Source organism: Dufourea novaeangliae, unplaced genomic scaffold (genome assembly GCF_001272555.1).
Source record: "Dufourea novaeangliae isolate 0120121106 unplaced genomic scaffold, ASM127255v1 scaffold8, whole genome shotgun sequence".
NCBI lineage: Eukaryota > Metazoa > Arthropoda > Insecta > Hymenoptera > Halictidae > Dufourea > Dufourea novaeangliae.
In genome coordinates, this window is record NW_015373923.1 from 5,538,127 (window position 1) to 5,559,841 (window position 21,715).

The 21,715-nt window shown below is 49.5% G+C and overlaps 1 protein-coding gene across 1 annotated transcript in view; it reads left to right on the forward strand.

Annotated features, from left to right (window-relative positions):
* Positions 1-21,715, forward strand: part of LOC107194601 (homeobox protein homothorax-like) — a 212,151-nt gene that overhangs the window by 19,664 nt on the left and 170,772 nt on the right. Inside the window, exon 3 of the mRNA XM_015584244.1 lies at positions 14,089-14,237. Within this exon, the coding sequence (XP_015439730.1) occupies positions 14,089-14,237 (149 nt within the window). The remainder of the gene's footprint in view (positions 1-14,088; positions 14,238-21,715) is intronic.

Consider the following 21,715-nt stretch of genomic DNA (forward strand, 5'->3'; position numbering starts at 1 on the left):
CCGTCTTTGTGCATCCCCTTTTCGCCCTATGTCTATTCGTCCTTTTTCTTTTTCTTTTGGGTTTCTTTTCCACATCGTGGATCGTCCAGGTCCAGCGAGCAGGCCGCCGTGTATATCGGTGAAGCCAGACGGTATCATAGTTAAGGAGAGAGGTCCTCCGCTCGGTTTTCTGCGGGGCGCTAACAAGACGGGCCTACGGGCCAGCCCCGGTGAGTTATGGGCCCGCGCGTGTGCACACCGCACACACACATATATCCGTCGAAGGTGTGTGCACAGAGAGCCGAGTCCGGTTGTGTGTTCGCGGAGAGATGCGAGTATGTAGACGGTCGCATAATATCGCGCCTCGTCTCGTTGGGACAGGATATAGAGGGCATAGCGGAGCTGTCGCCAGTTTTCTGGCTCATTACTGGCCACCGGCGCCCATTTCTCTTGAGCCGTTCTCCGTTTCCCTTGCTCTTTCCTTCGAGTTCGGCCGTGCACCGCCTAACTCAGACCCGGCTGGCTATTGGTCCAGCTTTCGCGTTTACACGACGATACAGCCCGAGGGCCGTCTGCAAGTGGGATACGTTACGACCGAAATTTCTCGCCCGACTTGACGGATCATCGATATTAAGACTCGCGGCGGCATCGTAACTGGGCCCGGTTCATTAAATACGCGCCCAGGGACGCGTTCTTCGCGATAATTAGCTGGTTAATGGACCCGCTTTGTCGTTCGGGCACGTTCGTTACGGAATTCGGTGGATGACTCGGAAAGGATCCACGGATAAATAGGTTTATCCATCTCTACGAATCCACTTGGTATAATTAGAACGGAAAATCGTTCGATACGACGTACCCTCGAAAAACGGATCCGCGCGTGTCGAAGATTGTCAGGGTTCCTAAATTTAGCGGCGACAATTATAGCCCCGGTCGTCTATGGGGGTGGTGGGAGAGTTTCGACGCGTTCGCACCCGATTAGGTTATAAATATGTGGCCAGAGGGGCGAACTGGAAATAAACAAGAGTTAACGCATCGTGATGCATGACGAAAAGTTGAAACGCGTCGCGACGCCGCACACGGTGACAAAAAGTAAAACGCGCCCCCGCCCCTTACGTCCGGCCTTGCCGTCACGAAACCTATCTCTTTCTCTCGTTCTCTACGTTTACTAATTCCAAGGCGAAAGCCGATATGTACCCGGTTCGGGACACGTGCTCGTCACATGTACCCGAAACTCATCCAACGAACGTCAACGTTAGGAGGAAGGAGAAGAGGATCACGGGGGGGGGGGGGAAGAGTGGAGATCACCAGGCGACGCCCGGCGAACGTGTCCACCGGTGGCGCGTTGCCATTAACGCTTTTATTCCGACGATGCGTTAAGGCGACAGCCGGTCGAACGACCGATTTTACTGTCGCTTCCGCGAATAAACGGTCGCGGTTGAGTGGATATCGTGCGAACGTTTACACGAACGTCGCCGGAATTAAGTACCGTACTCGGCTACGGCGTACCGGCGCGGCCGGATCAAAAGGGAAAAGTGGGAGAGGGCGGTCGACGACGCCCGGAGAGTTACTCATTACCGTCACGTTTAATTATTCAGTCGGTGTACACTGTCGGCCAGAAGTTTGACAGCGCTGAAAGCCATCGTACTTGCGCGAGGTTAACGCGTTCCGACTTTATCGATGCGTCGACGACACGAATGCTTCTATTTTCTGAGTTCTCGCGACGGAACGGAGTACGAGACAAATTGTCTTCTAATTTGGTCGAAATGGTTCTGATTTGGATGAGCTGAAATTGTTATTGAAATTTTCTTTCTGTTATCTTTAATACTTTCAATACTCTGACCATAATACTTAAATACTTCGATGAATGTCATCTAATCACGCCTTCTGTAACCAATCAAAACCGAGTAAACAGAAACTATACAGAGGCTTGGTTTCGTGCTCGTCACGAATGCTCCGAAGCGAACCCGAGTTCCTCGTACTCATTGAGAAATTACTGTACAGGTGACAGGTACATTGTAAAGAGGATTATTTAAATACCGTTGATAAATATACGTGTGAAATTAATACCGGAGTATAATGTGAAACAAGATCAACAGCCTCCATTAGCTAGAAACATATACGTTCGACAATTTATAACTTAAAAAACGAAATCAAGCGTGTCTGGCTATATACGACCGTTTCCACTGTGGCAATCAACGCGCCACTACATTCACTGATTCTTCGGTTCTGCACTGGACCCTAGAACAGTGTTTACGAAAATATACTAAGACAATATATTTTTGCGACAGTGAAATCGAAATGAACTTCTCTCCGTGAATCAGTATCTAAATAAAAACTAAATCCCGAACACCGAATTTGATACGTAACATTCGCACAGCCCAAAAGACAAGCAATACCTGCACGTCGCGTCCCGGGGATTGTATTCAATTTTTCCTCGCCGCGATCACCGCCGATCCACGTTAGCATAGAGATCCCATTCCGTTAATGAATGTCGAGGACGAGCCTCTCGAGTGGGCTGGCCGCCATCAACGACGCGAATCGAAAAGGGGGGAGGCACACACCAACGGGCTCGGAGGTGTCGCGAAAGGGGTCATCGTTAGTGTCGCGTTATTAATTCGCTCCGGTAGTCCCAATTAAGACAGAGCCTCACGTTCCGCCGGTAATTATCATAGTAACAGCGTCGTTCCTAGCGGCAGCACATCAGCGAGCCCGTAGCAACCGGCCCTCTCTCTCTCTCTCTCTCTCTCTCTCTCCTGGCCCCGGTGGCATTAATTAGTACAATCTCCGTACGTGCCTCGTTGCCAGCATCGACTCCACAGGGCCCACGGGTATCTCGCCGCCGCGGAGAGGTTTCCTACCGTGTTTCTCGTTTCCATTCCGTCGTCGACGGGTCCGCGTAGAGGCCGTTTTGACGGACGTTATGGTGGAAGGCGTCGAACCGCCTATCGGTCGGGAGCATCGGACTGCGGTCCCGATTCGAATCGCTCCTCAATTTGCATACCACGATCATTTCCCATCCTGCCTCATCCTCCTCCTCTACCTCGTCGCCGAACGAACGAGAATATCGGGTTCTCGGCGTCCCTTCCTCGCACAATTACGCGATCCCCGGCGCGCATTACCGCGTGTCTAATGTCCGCGGCGAACCTAGCGGCAGGCTGCGTTGTTGTCCGTTGGTTGCGCAACGCAGCAGCCCTTCTCCTCTCCTCCGCTGACGATCGTTATTTACGCGCCGCGTGTAAATCTGCGCGACGAGTTTCGACTTTTACACCGATGCGGTCTTCGCCGTTTTCCGTTTCGTGTCCGTACACGCGAACGTCGCGTTACACGGCACTGCAATCGCGGTATTCGTAAGAGGCCTTTCTCCACGATCGGTTCGCTTTCTCTAGTCAGCTTCTGCGTCTCGTGATCGTAATCCCGAGAGGAAATGATATTCCACATTGGGAGGATACGGTGGGCCCTCGCGAGTCCCCGCGATTTACGCCCGCGTCGTTTCGTATCGGGCGACACCAGACGTCGATACAAATCGGCGATTTATCACGTAGATCGTTACTCGGGATAAGTATCGCCGCGGATCCTCGCGGAACTGGTATACACTCTGGACGTCTGATGAATCGTAATGCGATGTTCCCCGCCGCGTCGGTATCTCTAACGCGGCGCGCTTGCCTGTGTTACTTCTTCCCCGGTAGGAGTATGTAGGTATATACGTGTTGTTGTTGTGCCGCGCCGACGAACCCGTGCGCCCGGTAATTGATATATCCATATACGAGGAGGCACCTATGATCTTCTCGGGCCAGCGGCTGCGGCGGACGCCGAGGACGACGACGACGTCACGGGATCGCTGCTGTCCCGCGTCCGATCGATCTGTATTCATAGGTCGTACGGCATAAAATATACTCGGCATGTCCATGAATCAGATAACTGTCACAGCCGCTCCGTCGATGTCTCAATCAACCGAGCTTGTTCCTCGTCGTTGCTCTGCGCGAGTTAGCGCTCGACACACCCGCTCGTCCCACGACCTTCTTCTTTACTCCTCGGCTTTCTTTCCTCCTCGCGACTTTCGGACCAGCTTCTTGTTACTTGGACGCACCGTTTCTTGGACTGCTTCTTTTCCGGAACCGCTAGCTTTTATGAAATCATTAGAACCACTGAGGTCTTTATTCAGTTGGTGTAGATTGTAACCCCTATGGGTCAATAATAGAAACGTTTTTAGGTACGAATTTGTTATAGTGTTTTGAATTTTTTCGCTTCTCCTTGAAAAAACTTTACAGTACTTTGTCACACATTGGTTATATGCGATACGGTTTTGACGTATTACACGTTAACACGTTGGCTGCCATGTGACTCGTCGGCGTGTCACGCTTCATGTTTTAATATTTTATTTATGCAATACTTACAATATAGAATGAGTTCTTTTTACGGTTACATGGCACATTGGAAATGTTTGTTCCTCCTAGGGTTTCTATTAATTGGATCGAAAATAGTGTAACAAATGTGAACTTTAGTTGCCACACTATGGTTCGATAAGTGGGAATATGGGGAAAGAAAAGTAAAAGTCAGTTTCTGCAGCCAACATGTTAAAATATTCTGCATATACCGTTAGAATTAAATTAGAAAATAGGATGACAGTACCAACAAAACATAGAAAGATTCAGAAGCTGATGGCCTCGCAAAAGAATTTCAAGCGTAACCGAGTGACATCACACGCGAATCCCTGTTTGTGTGTCTCTCTCGCGGTAAGCAATCCAGACATCCCAGCATATATCGCTGGAACATTCCAAGCAGCTGCATACAGTATTAATCGTTCGTCTCGGCATGACGCGGTCTTTTCAGTTGCAAAGAAGAAACGCAGTGCACCGATGAATCACGGGTAAAAGACATTCGACGTGGGATCACGATGTTCCGTGTAAAATCGCGCACTCGCTGAATCGGGCCGCGCGAAACGCCAAATAATTTCAAGGATTCAAGATGCAGTCCCTATTTTACAGGCCGGGGGGGGGGGGGGGGGGGGGTATGTCTATTAATAGTTTATATTTTGACTTCGTAAATAAGTGGCGGGCATCCGACGTTTATCGTTGACGAACAGCGTCAGGTGTCGAAATACGTGTTTCTCTTTCAACCACTTCGACGTTGCCGGCCCGCCGTTCACCCGAAGTTTGTGTAAACAATCGCCACGAAATCACGGTTGCACGCTCGATCCACTCCGCGCCCCCGTTCTGTCTGAAACATTCCGAAAAGTCGAAAGCAAAAAAACAACGTCTCCGTGGCCGTGGAGCGGAGCGAAACGAGAGTTCGAGGAATCCCGACGGTTCCTCTCGTTAATCCGTACAAATTCGGCATATCCCCCGCCTCTTTTTTCGTCCCTTCGACTCGTGTTCCACGGAGTCTCTTACTCGTACGACGATAGGCCGGTATTTTCGTCTGCTCAGTTTGGTCCCGGGGCGGCGCGCGGCGGGTCGGTCCTTCTTCTTGCGTCAACGGTGCCGCGGAGAATTTCACAAAAGCCACCAACCCCCTTCTCGCAATCGACGACACGCGCGTCGTTCGACTTTGTACAGCTTCCTCCACGGTTACGCAACCATTCCTCGCTCGTAAAGCGAAACGACAAAGTCGTTGGTCGTTAGAAAATAAAACGAAAAAACATATCATCGTTTTATAGCCCGGTATACCTTGTAGTCGTTATATTATCCACAACGATCCCTTCACCGGTTAATTCATAATTTACAACACACGGCTGGCTTTTCTTGGATCTTGTATTGCGAAACACAAGAATCCCCGCGGCTCAAGACGAATAGACGCTCCACCGCCACTTATACATTATCGTTGATACGGAAGCCTGTGATCCTATCAGCTCCTCGCACGGTAGACATCGGGTGTATACTGTTAGGTACTAGCATCCAATCATCCAAACCCATTCTTTCCTCTCTCCAGACACTTGAGTCGCTCGCGGTTCCTGGCGAACTGATATCAAGATACGTTCCTTTCTTTTTTCAAGGGAAAGACACCAAGAGAAATTGAACTTACACGGAGAGAGAGAAAAAGAGAGAAAGTAGTACCCGCGCGAACAGAGGAGAGATAAGCAAAGCGTAACGTGCGGATCCGGAGTGTCGCCCAGCGAAAGGTTAACGCGAGCGAGCTGCGCGCCCGCGCGCACCGCCGTAGCATACTAAATTATCCCCGTCGCTCGGCTCATTTGTAAGACAAACTCCTACAAAGTGTTTGCGCCCGCCACTGGCTGCCGGCTGCTGTGAACGGCGATTTCGTTCGCGTCGCAACGGGGGGACAGACCGCGCGCCGTCACGGCGACAGGACACACGGCTCCTCATCGCGCCTCATCTCTCCCACAATCGCCAATTAATCTTTCGGTTAAGCAGATTCTCGGATTAAGCGGGCCGCTTATGCGGCTGTCGCGTCTCGTCGACGCAGCGTCGCTTCTCCCCCGCGATACCGCGGAGATATACGCGTTTGTGCGCGCGCGCGCGTACGCCACGGGAAATCGAGCGAGGCGATCTTTGCGCGCGCGACGTACGACCGCCGGAAGAGGGCTGGCTTCGGTAAGGAGAAGAAAATGAGGGGAAAAAAAGTGAAGACCGAGGAAGAGGGAAGGAAACGTGAGGGGGGAGCGACGGGGGTGGGGGCGCGATCCGTCGAGCTGCATTTCATCGCCGAAAATAGTTTCGGAATCGCTCGAGAAGAGCAGCCTGGGCTCCTCCGCTAGTGGCGAACTGGTCGAGGCCGCAGTGGGCTTGGAACGAAACGCGAACCAGAACGAGTGTGTTTTGGTGCGTTGACCCCTTCCCTCCCCCTGATTTCCAGCCACGCGAAAAACCCTTTCCTCTTCCCTCTGCCTCCATCCCGTGAAGATTGCGCATCGAGGCGATGATTGATAGGAGGTTTTTTTTTGGGTGGGCCTGCCGGATGGAGTGTTGACGGATCTGGTTGTTTTATGGTGTTCTAGGGGGGAGAGTGGAATTGGTCAGTGTTTGGAGATTATTAGTGTATCGATTGATCATTCATTTTTATGGGAGAGACAACGCGTTAGGGAATAATTTCTGCATGCGAGGATGTAGATGGTGTGGAAATTATGTATGTATTTTGTAATCGTAATATCGATGAGATTAATAAGTTGGATAGCTGAGTCACTACATGCAGGTGGCAATAAAATATATTTTGTACTGTATGCAACAGTGATATAGGGTAATCTTGACGTGGATCTTAATTGATCATAGCAGCAAGCTGTATAAATACAGAATATCCAGTTATGATGTCTATGTGTATCATTTGTAACCATGAAAGATTTGACTGTTAATGACACATAAATTACAACGAGTTTACGATCGAGCGTGTAGTTGAAGAAATATTCGAAACAACTTGGAATATTTTAAACGAGATTGTCACTAGTCAGATTTGACTCTTACTGCAGATATTTACAATGGATTTTATATAATTTGTTCTAATGGACGTCGATTACCAACAAAAATAATTCAGCGAATAAAAAGTGTTCGCAGGGGGCCGGTAAAACATCGTGTTATAGGATTCGAATATAAAACACCCGGATGGATAACTTTATTTTATAGTTTCTGTCGCGCGGAAAACCGTGTAAAAATACTACAAAACGTTTATTCCAAATATTACATCATATATAAACACGGGACATTAAATTTTCCACTTAACGGCATTCACGCTTTATCGTTTGTTATTGCGTGACATTCACGGTGTGTTTTGAAAAATGAAATATATATTCGCGGGGCTTGATTTAACTCCTTTCATATTTCACACACTCTAATATCGATAAATAAATCCTGATTTTAACGGGCCAATATTTTGTCAAACTTACGCGTCCGTCCTCGCAATTAACCTTCAAATAATGTACAAACAGATCTGAAATTTTGACTAAATTATTGTTCAAAATTGTCGTTTCGTATAAACGTGACGAGAAACTTTTTTTCTTTATCCGCATGCTTCATCGAGTGGTAATTAATTAATTTGGAAGTTAAATAAGACACTTTTATGAGATATTTTCAGACTATAGAATGAAATGGAAAATATGAAACAAAAATGTTTCGTGAATTCCTTAGGCAATACGTCTGTCTACAACTGACTGCTTCTACTTATACTACCTCAACTATGGAATTATCTGGGGGAACTGCGTCTGTCTAAAAATGACTGCTACTACTTATTGCACTGTTTTTCTGTTAATGCTTACAATGATTACCGTAAAAAGAACTAATCAGTTCTCACAATCGAGTACAATTGTCACCTAATTTCCCCTAGAACGCAACCCAGAAAGAAAGAACATCGTTCAACAATGCTAGCTCCATTTTCACACGAAATTACCTTCTACCCGTGATGGGCAAATTCATTATCCGGATAACAAGTTACAGATAACAAAAGTACTTCGTCATTTATCATTGATTGAACATGGAAATTCCAATTTTTATAATAAAATAATATACCTTCTTAAATGAGTAAACACTTGGCCAACCGTTTAAAAGTCAAGATGACTCTGGCTAACTCTGCCTCCCACCCTTGACGTGTTACTGATTCCCACCAAAGAGGGTCCTAAACCGCCACCCAGAAATAGACCCCTGAATCCGTCGAGCACCCCGATCACCGAGGAACACCCCCCCCCCCCCCCCCCCCCCCCCCCCAATTCCTTTCTTTTCGTCTCGCTTTTCCATTGGAACAGCCGTGTCGGGACCAGGTTCCTTGTCATTTTTTCGCGCGTAGCATCGAATAAATGTCTCTGTATCCGGTGCGCGTTTTTTGCCTGCACGTCGAAAGGAGGGGAGAAGGTCGCGGCACAGAGAGTTTTACGCTCGTCCCAAAGTCAGGCCCCCGGGGGCCACGAAGCGGATCGGATGGGATCCACGCGTGGATCGCACGAAACGCCGAGGAGGAACCGAGAGGTAGCTTGCTCGAGGAGGAGCGAAGAAAGGGAAGAAGGTGGAGTGAACACGGTCCTCGGTTCGACGGGATGGGAATAAGGAGTTTATTTTCGGCGGCCATATGCGCGGTTTATTTCGACGGTCCGCGCGCGGCCACCCTAAATAGAGGTGCGCATGGTCTCTCTCTTTTTCTCTCTGTCTTTCTCTCTCTGTTTCTCCTCGCCTCGAACGAAGACGTTTTCGGTGGTCGTGCCTCTATCCACGTTGTCGTTCCCCCATTCCCCGTCAGCCATCGTTCGACGATCGCTCGTAAAAACGACGCGAGGAACAGCCCCGTGACATTAATTGCTACCTGTTCCCGTTCGTTATTATTGCGTTATCGCGGCGGTTAGACCTCCACCGATCTCTCGTTACTACCAGTCGATCCGCGGATGCGCTAATGATCACGTACGTCCCATTCATTGGTTTTCGATTATGATTATTACTATTTTCAGCCGGTTGCAACGCTCCCCGTTGAATAGACATTATTTATTCGTTGACGGGGCTATGGAATTCCTCCAGCGATTGTCCGATTGCATCCTACAGACGATCGACGGTAGAATCGGACATTGAATATATTTGTAAAGGACACTGGGGAATTGTGTACCTTTTGTACACCTGTTAATCATTTTTCTTGTCAATGGTTTCTAAATAAATAACGATGAGGTGTTGTGGGTATTTATCGGAATGTACACAGATATGCGAACGACGCAGAGATTGTGGTCTCTTCGTTTGTACAGGGTGTTTCTGAAATAGTGGCGCAAACAAGGATATGATTCTACCTGCAAAAGTAATTCAAAAGTATATAATACAACTTTTTTCGTACGATGCTTCGTTTCCAAGATACACAACCTTCAAAATTCATCTAACGCGGCATGTATTTCCAGTGACAGTAAGTGGAACCAGAACGCACTGAACAGACGCGCCATCCAAGTCCCATTCAATCGCACGCGTATCCAGCAAATTTTCAAATTCGATTTTCACGAAAACGAAGCACCGTACGAAAAACATGTACTCCACATTTTCGACATATTTCTGCACCTAGAATCGTATCCGTCCTTGTCGTGCTACCCAAACACCCTGTACACCCGATTATCCAGAATCCCGCGCAGTTTCCCAACGCGGTTCAACGCTGTCTCGGCTGTCCGCTCGGCTCGCCCTCTCGAAATAGCGTATAGTCAGGCCGACGTGAGACTTCGCTTATTCTTGACCCATCGGCTAAGTATAGCTCGCGACAGCTCGAAAGAAAGAACCGCGGCGGCGTGCACCCGCGACGTCCGCGTTGGTCGCGCGCGAAGCGTCTTCTCTCGGTCTTCTTCTTCGAGCGAAGACGACGACGACGAAGCGAGCACAGCCGCCTGTGCAAACGTGTATAATTGGCCGCGCTTAAATCTCTATAACATGGCCGTAAAAATGCGCGATGCGACGCGTAAATCAACACGAGGACGATATGGCTTTCGCGCCGCGTTCCCTCGTAAACGAAAACGCACGTATGGCGCGCACACTCGTCGTGGACAATTTTCGCGACTTTCCACGCACCTGAAGCGATTTATCGCCGCGGTAAATTCTAGCCTGATTCGGTTGGTAACGTTTAATTTTCTCCCCGCACGACTAGGACACTTGTTTCCGCCTGGGGAACGTTCAGCCTGCCCCGCGACGTTACCGTGCTGAGGACGTTACCTATATACATACGTGCTCTCGATCACGGCCGGGAATCGTGTCGTTGATCTCGATCGCGACTAGAGAAACGGCCTCGCCTTATCAACGACAGGACGTGGGCTGTCGGTCACGCGCGAACGACGACGCAGCCGGATTACGCGCGCGGCGTTCAGGCTCCCCAAAAGGCGCAGCTGGGATACTCGATATACCGTGTGTGTCAAGTAATGCAACTTGTAGAATAATTTTATGGTTGCGTCACGAAAAAAGCAGCGGTTTTATGACGGTGTTACATCTTCTGAGTTTGTTCTTTTATCTTACGATTCTCTTGACGTTTACGGTTCCTGGTCTAGTTTTATAACTAAAATTCCAAGTGTACATTTACTCTGAAATGTTAAATGTTAATACCAGCAAATATTGTTTTACGTAATTTTACTGAATTTATTCACATATTGTTACAAATATATTGTAAACTCGTACATATATAAGTAGTATTTAAGGCAACTGCTGTGAAATTTATTCAAATACTATTGTTAAGTGGTACTTGTGTGTTGTTTATTAGCAACCGATAGCTCGGTTGTCCATCACTGTATAAGGCAAGGGGTTAATAATATCAGCATGCGAAGGTGCAAGAAAATTCCATTATATTTTTGTGAAGTATATACCACGCACCGATTATCGATGTAAAAGGTACTCGAATAAGAACTCTATTTTTAAAATTGGACGAATATCAGTATACATAAGAAATTAATAAGTATCGAGGTTAACACGTTTCTCCAGCGTCGTCCACAACCGCGCGCCAGTATTTTCCCCGCAATTTCTGTTCTGAATGTGTTCCCATCATCATCTATTTTTCGTGAGTTCTCTAATATGTCCGGTCTACGGGCGTTCATCTCGGGGATTTCTTGCGAGCGGAGCACCGGTTTTTCGGTGGGATTAGTTTCTCTCGCGGAAATGAGAAATTCCTGACGGGGAGAAGCCACACGCTTCTTCGGCTGATACGTCAGGCCATGGTAACGACGGCGGCGCACGATCGGCACGCTACATTAACTCGATTCACCGAGTAAATTAACTGCAATCAGGGGGACGCTCCGCTGGCCATTCCGTTATTCCGTTAGCCGGCTGCCGGCCGTTCCGCGCGCCTCTAGACCGCTCTATTCCGCTCGCACGGGCTCCTCGCCATTACGAACCCGGAGGAACAAGGGGAGCACGAGGGGGAGGACCTAACGTCGTTTTTGTTGCCCGTACAAGGACCACCGCAAACTGCTCTTCTCTGCCGGACGAAAACAGAGAGCTGAATTCAGAGGAGGGCCGGGGAACGGGTCGCGCGACGCCGAGACTTCTGGCTCCTTGTGAACCCGACCGTGAGGATTCGCGATGATGACGTGATTTCTCGGCCGTTATTGCACGGTTGCATACATCTGGAGAGTTCGCGTAAGCTTTCTTGTCGCTGGACAATTGTAGGTCTTCCCTGTTGTCTCGCTTTTTTGGAGGACAAGTTCTATTGTTGGACTTAATGGTAGAATTCGCTGAGTGACTTGGATCGATGACATTAGGAACAGATGTTTATATTTTATTAAACGACCACGGTATAGCTTTTAGTTCCTTAAGCCTACTATGAAAATGATACACTACTATACACCGCCCGACTATAAGGGTCTATACTTCTTACAAAAATGGGAAGATACACTAGGCATAAACGTTGTGGTATAACATAAAATGCAATAGTATTGAATTATCATGTCCAACATGTGCTTTGCAGGGTTAAATGGCATTTCTCAAATATTGGCATATAGTTAGACAAACAATTTCTTTTCCTGCAGAAGGTGATCCTGTAGCTTTAGCCACTAGAGTTTCCTCTGAATCTATGATTCCTCAAACCTGAATTTATCATATTAGTTACGATTGACAGCCTGTACCAAAAACACAGTTCCATTGTCGTGTGGATAGAACGTTCGTGTGTCACTTGTAACGAAACGTTTCTCCCCCGTCCATTATCACCGTACCCTTAGAAAGGACGTCGGATCACCGTCTCGAATCTCGTCTGCGAATCGAATGGCAGGTGGTCGAGGTTGATCGAAGTCGATCGCTTCTCTCCCTAGCCGTATCCGCCCTCCCTCGCTCCACTGAAACGCTTTGGAAAAGCGGGACGAACGCGGGGAAATACCGTCTAACTTGGGTCCGATTTCCATCGATCTCCCGTCGTTCCAGTCCGCCGACTCCTGCGACGGACAAATTTTTCGTCCACCTACTCCTCCTCCGCCACCTCCTCTGGCGACCTTCGATCACCCTTCTCGCCGGTCGGTCGGCCCGCTCGGACGAATTCAAAGTTAATCTCGGCCACGAGACCGTTTCGGGGTCCGTTCCGTGAGGGGTTGGGCACAGGCGCCCCCGGGCGACCTGTCATCGTGAAACCCCTGGGAGCCACCGGGCTCACCCTGATCTCTCTGTTACGATAGAACCTTGGGAACCGGAGCCTTGGGCAGCGCGCGATAAGGCTCGGTCATTTATAATCCGTCGGCGTAAGTAGCCTGTGCCGTTCTCCTTCCGCGCCCGCGCGCGCTGATTGAGAGAGAAAGGAATAAAGGGAGCCTCGAACTTCCGGCCGTTCCGCGGCGAGATGGATTGGCGTTGGACGCCAGGTGAATTCTGATGATGATGTTTTCGCTGCCCAGTCGAGTCGGTTTTCACGGTTTAAATTCTGTTCGATGAATTCGCTACGGAGTCATTTAATCTTGTATTACCAGATACCACCACTACTATCACCTTCGAGACTTAAGTACATTTTGATGTTCCTACACGTGGGGTATTGGGCTCATTCTCATTTATGATTGGTAGAGTGTACTCGTGGTTTGGTGGACGATGATTATAGTTGATTGGGTATACATGAAATACTGAGGCGAATGGAAGCATTTCCCAGATAGTTTGAGCAGCGAGTCTCCGCCGAGTTCATCAATTCCGCGCTTAATTAACGCGAAGGAATGGATCCGACGGGAAACGGTGGCGCCCGGTTCCGTCTCGATAATTTATAAAAATGATATTTGCCTCGGCGAGGCGTGACCGTAAGCCGTCTTAATATCTCTCATTACCGTCTCGTTCCTCGAGTCCCCGGTGACCGTGCAATTAAAAAGCTAAGATTGATTAATGACGGGGAATTAATGCGCTTGGGGATGAAAAAGAGGGGTGGAAAAGGGAGGAGGGAGGATGGCGACGGAAATCGGGGCTGGGACGTTTAGGGGCCGGCGAGCAAAAGAGGGACAGGGTGATTGCGGGTAGCTTAATGGTGTTTGTATGCATGGGAACCGGCTTTAGGGGTGGGGTGTAGTTATCGCCCGGAATAGTTTGCGCCGAAAATCGGGACCGTAGGCTCTCTGAACGCCCGATAATCTTACCTTCGATATCATAATATTCCAAACGGTTAAGTACACGGACCATAACTCTGAGAAACTATTATTCTTCGGACTGCGATTCAACTTTAGTCGTATCCTTAAAACATGCTCTGATGAAATTTTCTGCAATTCTGTCACAGGTGACGCGAGTAACGCGAGTATCGGCAGCGGCGAGGGGACTGGCGAGGAAGACGACGATTCGTCGGGTAAGAAGAACCAGAAGAAGCGGGGTATCTTCCCCAAGGTCGCGACGAACATCCTCAGGGCGTGGCTGTTTCAACACCTCACGGTAAGTGTCCACGTACGTCCATCGTCGTGTCTCTTGCGCGCGTCAACGACGTTCCTGTCCGCGGCTCATCCGTTCCCCCGGTGTGATCGCGTCGAGCGACGAGCTCGTTCGTTCGTCGTCGTCTCGCACGCTTCCTTCTGCTGCTCGTGCATTCTTATTCCAACCCTATCGACGCCGTCCACCGAACGACACACCGAGTGTGAACGTCGTCCGATCGGTCACGGTCACCGAAAACACAGAGATCGGAATATAGGTATCCTTGTAGCCTCTCGGAACCAGTCTACAATCAGTGACTTATCAAAGCACGCTTAACCGGGGAAGCGAAGATAAACGACGGGGAGCGGAAACCCGGCGGCAAAAAGAAACATTTCCTAAATTGCTTTTACCCAGGAGGAAAGCCAACCGGGGTGGGGAAGAAACGGAAAGAAACGAACACTGGAGGAAAACGCGTTCACCGTCGACGCGAGGGAGGGGTGGTGTAGAAGGGGGTGGGGGGCACTAATCTCCTAATGCCGAGATAAGAGCCCCCTCTTGCCCCCTCTCCGTCGCGATCTTTCTCGATTCTAGCGGGACCGTCTAATGATTCACGGGTAATCTGAGCCGCAAAAAGCGCAACGCGATTAAAGGGACCGGGGGTTAGGGTGGCGAAGGGGGCGTGTGCGAGTCCGCGTTCACCGTCGTCGTCGGTGTATAACCGCGGTTGCGTAACGTTGCGCGGCAATTCGGAGCACGGGTACATTGTCCCTCATACTACGGACACCCCATAGATTTCGGGTGTGATCAGGTTACCTTGCGAGAGCGGTAATCATATTGCAGCTCGGTTAATGCCATTACCGCACCGTTCGGGAGGGAGGGTTTGGCAGCCACCCTCGAAACCGCCTCCCCCCCCCCATCCCTCCCCCCGCAACCAGCCAACCCCCCTGTTCGTTCTCCTCTCCCGCAGCCCACCTCGCCTCGTTTCTCTCCACCGCCCGGCTTCGGCAACCCCCTAACAACGTGTATTGGATATGACGTCGGGGATAGTGGGTTCATGGTTTAATGCATATACGCTGTTTGCACGATGACGATATCGCGTTCGTGAAAAGACGAGCGAGCCGAGCCCGCTCGCTCGCTGCCATTCCTGCCTCCTCCCCCTGATTCTGCGCTGCGCATCGTTCCTCTTGTTCGGCTTAATCGCGTCGTCAAGAGCTCTTCTACTCACGGCGTCATACGCGGTGCTCGGCTTGAAAGGATTTTAATGTAAGTCAGCCGCCTCCCGAACGGTGTTCCGCGTGTTGCGTTACTTTCGCTTACACGTTACTTTTCGTACGGATAGATAGATTCACTAGCTTGATACAGGAATCCTTAATTTCTATAGCTCTTTTTTTAACTCAAACTTATTGCAGACCGATGTTCAATTTCTGATTCATATAGTGTATAACTGTTCGAGGAATGAAAATTCGGGGCTGAATTCTGTGTGACTTCTCGCTTTCATTGCACTGTGGGTAATATATCACTGTGACAATTTGCAACAACTACCATCCGCGAAAGTACCAGACGAAAGACGGTGGATAGAACATGACCCAGAAAATCTTCAGCTCGATTTTCCCCGAGTCCCGTTGAAAATGAACCGCGCGCCCCGGGGGGCGATAAATTAGGAACAGTTACAAGGTAAAAATAAGCGCATCAACGGTCGCGATTCATGGATCCATGGTCCTGGCTATTGCGCGGCGTATCCACTGCCAGGAATTAAAGCGACCGTACCGTGAACCGGAATTCATTCGGCGCGAGCTGGATACATATTACGCCTTAAAAGAGTAAGTGACTCGAGCCAAGTGTGTATTCACTCGGCTGCCAGCCTCTTTAAGAGCACCCCACCACGTCCCGACGTTCCTCCCCCCTCCACCCCCTTTTCCGAGCTAACGAATTACGACCTCAACAGCCCTGATTTAGCGTCCCAATCTTTCTCCCGCGATGACTTACGGCCGCAACAAGGTCTAGCGTTCTCGGCACTCACCCCGCGCCACTGTTTCGCCCGGTAATTATTATAGAACAGATGTCGGTAACGGTGAATGTGGCGCAACTTGGCTGTAACGTGTTCTCCCGACGCTAACTGTGCTAGGACTGCGAACCTAATTGGTTCAGAATAAATTGATAATAATCACGTTACGTCTCGGCCAATTTGTTGGGTTCCAGTCATTTTAAGTGGACTATCCTATTCAGAGGTGATCGAAATTTGGATGGATCGTCGTTCAACATAAAGTCTTTAGGTTTTGAGGACTGTCCTCTGAACATTATCGATTAAGAGGTTCCGTCCCATAGTCTAGTATAATCTCGTGAAGATTCTATCAAGTCCACCTTACGATCTTCTTAGGACTCTTTTTCATCTTCCATCTACAAACTTCTCACGCACATTCACACCATAAAAGTACTCATCTCTAACCTATTTGCATCACAAGGCGTAATATTCCGCAAAGAACATCTGCTCTGTATTGCCAAACGAGGAATAATCCGCGGTTTACTGTTCAATTTTACCGTCTCCCATATAAATAACAGACCCTGCAATGTAATCCGCGATGCGAATGCGTTAACAGACAATTGATCAGCTCCATACACCTGCATAATCAATTTCGTCACGAGCATCACCGACTTCCTCGTCCAACTGACACGCCTAGGAAGACCAATACCCAAGCAAATCACCTCCAGCTTTCGAATTTGAATTCCGTCGGTGCGACGGCAGTAAATTTATCGTCGTGAAACCGAGCAGCCTGGTCGTGCGCCGTTCCTCGACGTTCGAGTGTCGTCATCGGAGAATTCGAGATCGCAGAGCCGGCCGCGACGTTTCACCCCGTGTTAGACCGAACGTTTCGGAATCGCTCGTCGGTGTCCGGCGCCAAGGAATTCGTCGGGGCGCGCCAATAACCTGTCCCCCCAGCTCGAACCACTATGGGGACACGGCTGATTCGCGAGCTCTCGCGTTCCGCATTGACGCGCGGCGCGGGTAGATCGCGACGGGCATAGTTTACATCCGTCCATAGACGGATAGCCGGTTTGGTGTCACCGTCGGGAGGAAAACGGCGGCGAGCTGCGCGGTCGTAGACGAGGAAAAGAGAAAAGAAGCCAGGCCACACGGCTGACGTTAGATCAAAGGAGACGAATACGCTCCAAAGAGAACAACTCGCCGCGCCACGCCGTAGAAGACGGTGGGGAGGAACGCGCGCGCGGCGGTACTACCCTGGCATCTCGGACGGCTGAGTATAAATTAAATTAATTTGATGGAGGCGGTGCTGGCCCCGGCGTGCATTCGTCGGGCTCGTGACTGCAGTTAAAATTTCTTTTCTGGTTGCCGTGGAGCGACGGTGGAGGTCCACGGAGCCCGTGAATCGTGAGAATTCGGCCTGTTTTATTTTTTTTATTAGCGGGGAAATATTTGTCGGTCGTTGAAACGATATCAATCTCTGTAATTCGCGCTCCCTTTGGAGAGGATTTATTGATTAGGTTGCTGGTGGAACAGATCGATTTCCGTTCGAAGTGAGTTGTTCAGGAACGGAAAGTCTGTAGAATTACAGATACTAGTTGAAGAACTATCAGTTTCTTTGATTTTACGTACACCGATGGAGATAAATAATATGTACGTTGTTGACGCTACATAGTGGCACTATGCCTCATCCAAGTCGAGGCAGTTATTATAAAGAAAGGGACTTTAGTACAACCTGTATTTATTAACCTGATTTTTGTAGTGAAACAGAAGTTCATTGATATGTTAAAGGTGGAAAAAGTATCAATCGCTGTGATTAATGTAAAGGAAGCACGAATAATTTAAATTTCGCTGGTAGAGAAGGTCTATGTTAATTCGATACAAGGCTGTTCAAAGAACCTGCTGGAATATTATCGTCGTTGTATGAAATGGTTCAGGGTGTTCACCGTGAGGTCGACGTCTTTCTTCTTTTGTTCGCCCATTCTCACCGGGTTCCGTCGCTTTCGTCCTCGTTCTCCTCCTCGTTCTCCTCCTCGGTTGTCATTTTGAAAGCCATCCTATGACCGCCCCTCTCCGTCTGTACGTCTGTTCGACCAGCCAGCGTACCAACCAACCAGCCAACCGACCAACCAACTCTGCGACCCTCCCCAAGTTTAATTAGACGGAAGAGGAGCATACATCATGGTCGACTCCGTGTCCCGACCTTCCACGCCAGCCAACTTGGGCTTTCCAGAATTGTGGCCACCGACCGACTACTACTCCCACACCCCCGTGCCTTCCTCCTGCACACCTTCGGGAACGATGTTTCAATCGCTGTCTCTCTGGTAGGGTTGTACCGATAGGATTCTGTGTAATGAGAGAAAGAACATAGAATACCTAAAGATCGAAGGATTTGAGTTTTCACTCTGCTTGCCCTAAAATAATCGTAGGTATCGAGATAGTTCTTAGGATTCGAAATTGAATAACGTTCATTTTGTTATTGTACATTTTTCTCTTGTTGGATATTTCTGCGACTTTCCCCTGGCCGATAGTTTTCCCCGGTAAATCTTCGCGAGCCAACGTGACCTAAAAATCGCCATACCGAGTAAAAGAAGTATCCGTTGTTTCGCAAGGTATTTGCATATGAAAGCGGACAGGATAACGTACCGTTTGGTATTACCTCGAAGCGCAGGATTTCCCGTGGATCTCGAATCTCCAACGAAATCGAGTCCGGCCGAGAATCATTATCAATCAGGCTTCCAAGCGGAGGAGCGGAAAATTCATTTCGAAAATTTTCCTCGAGCTGGTAACAATTACGCGAGACGGCGCAATAATCCAAGAACAGTGGGGGTGGAGGGGAACAGAAGAAAGATTGAAGATGGAGTCGACATATATAATCCATTTTAATTTACTCGGGAAGATATATCCGTCTAGCTTGCAGTTTCCCGCGACTTCGTTCCTCTTCTTCGTGCTCGGCGTTCCTTTCCTTCTTCCATTTTCTACCTCAGCCGTTACTCCTCCCCCCTTCATCCCGCTCCGTCGTCGTCCTTATCCCTAGATACCGTACCGCCTTCTTATATCAATGGAAGCATTTCGCGAAATTACATTTGCCAGTTCCACGGGCTGTATGGCCGCACCGTTTCACGTATCGAGTGGCGCCCCTGGAATCTCTCCCCGTCTCTATTCCGCCTCCCACCGCCCCTCGGCGAAATAAATTTCATCCGTGCCAGCGGGAAACTAATTCCGCCGCGTCAAATCCTTTTCCCCAGCCTCCGTGAATGTTGAACGAAAAAAATCTTAATTGAATCTCCGAAGGACTCGTGGCCCCGTATCCTCTTCGCCGCGAACACCCGTTCGAAATCGTGGAAAACGAATTTAATCCGAGCGATGGCGGGTAGAGCAACGCGCAACCGGGTTCGGTCGTTGGCGGCGCGGCGCTAGGTCGCTTTAGAAACGATTCCCCATTCGATATTCCGTGTTGTAACACGAGCGCCGAGCAACGCCGCCGAGGCAATCAATAAGCCATCTAAGGCAGGTAACGCAGGCTACGGTACAAACCGCGAACCGGCAATACCATTATCTGCCGCGCACATACACGGAGATCGGTGGGGAGAGTAGCGGGGTGGCCGCAAGCTGAGATGCAAGCGGCTTCATCGAGATCGATAATGAAACGCGTTTCATTTAGCGTATTGCGCGCGCGTTCCCGTACAGATATATATCACGCCGCGATCTTTAATTCATCCGTATCGCGGCGAACCGATCGGACCGCGGGACGACGACGCAGCGTGAAGCTGCGAACAAAAACGGGGAGAGATCGATCCGACACGTGGCGGCATTCTTCCACGTTCCGGTTTCACTGTTAAAACCCATATAATCTTTTTACCCCGATAGAATCTCGAATCCATTACGCGCGTCTTGTTCGTCATTGTGTCCGATACACGTTCGAATGGTTTATGGTACAAACGATGAAAGTTTAAACATAATCTATCGCTATATAAGAAACTGTACATATAAAAGTCGTTTCACCGTTGCTGAATCCCGCGAGTCGTATTAATTGACGGGAAATTTCACGCGGAGTCTATCCTCTTACCGGGCAAGAGCCGCAAAACGGTTAATCGCGTCATTTCAGATAAACGCCCCATCAGCAAATGAATATGCAAAGGGACGGAAAGGGGGGATGGTTTTGAAAGGGTGGGTATCCTTAAATCCTGGAAACACCGATCGTCATCTACAGGATTCACCTACCCCCCTCCTATCCCATTCCCAGACACATCCCTATTGGTAGTTCTCAAGCTGCCACCGGCGGTTTTCACGAAACGACGCCCGCAAAAGACGGAGGGGCAGGACAGAACGGCCTTAGCCCGGATATTTTAAACAATTTGCATAGACAATCATAGCGGCCGTTTTTTCGCCCGTAAAGGGGTTCTATCTCTTTCTCTCTCTCTCTCTCTCTCTCTCTCTTCCCTCGAGTCGACTGCCACGACCCAACACGCCCGGCAGCTGGCTGACTGGTTGGCTCTCTCCCGGCCCGTACCCGCCCTCACCGCCGCAACTACTACTACCCGGAGCGTTTTATGCCGCCATAACCGTAGCGCGGCATGGCCCACTTAGATCTGCTATCTCGGCCCCCGGCGTGGTGTCCGCGTGTACCGGCTGATATCTATTGTCCTCTTGCCACCCCTGGACCAGAGCGGTACCGGTACCGGGACGCTGGCCACGTCCTTGCCCAACGGTGGGTCAAGGTCCACGAGGATCCGTGTGGCCGTGCGTTCACTCGGTCGGCGTCGTCCGACCACCGTTTGATGTGTCCGTTGCAACGTGAACCGCTGCGAAACCTTCGTCGAATTGGACAATTGTTATCCAGGCCGACGGAGCTACTCTCCCCGGCGACACGACGCGCCCCGTTGTCACCCTATCGGCTCGAAAGGACGTGGAAGAGACGTTTGCATACATCGACCGGCAGTTTTCCGCTCGAACAAATCCTCGCGCCGAGTTTCGCCTCCTTCCACCACCTTACCCCCTAACCCCAACCGAGTCAATGCTTTCCTCGATTCCAATGACGGCACCGTTCATCCCCACGCCCCTCACCCCATCCGTTTCTCACAATCTGCGATTCCAGTTTTATTCGACTGCGATTCGCGATCTTACGATCTGCGCCTACGACGGGGATTTTCGCGGCTAGAGGGATGATATCGTAACGGGCGGAACGGTAGAATCGCGTGGAGTTAATTGAATTACTCGGATTCTTAGAATTCTTATAGCTTTGCATCTTTCGAATCAATTGGTTGCTTCTCTAACGTCGCTGATTAACCCTCGCAAGGTGGTGCCTAGATCTGTATGGATCCGAAATTTTAAAAGCTCCATCTAAAAAAAAGCAGGCCATCTTGAATGATTGCTTTCGAAAATAATGTTTAAAAATTATACAAACATTAAAGACATGCGTCTTCTTGTGGTTAAGACATCGAATCGTGTCTCCTGAGCGTCCCTGTTTAAACCGTGATCCTGTACCTTTGGCCGGGTCTTCGAAATTTCACAGTACTCA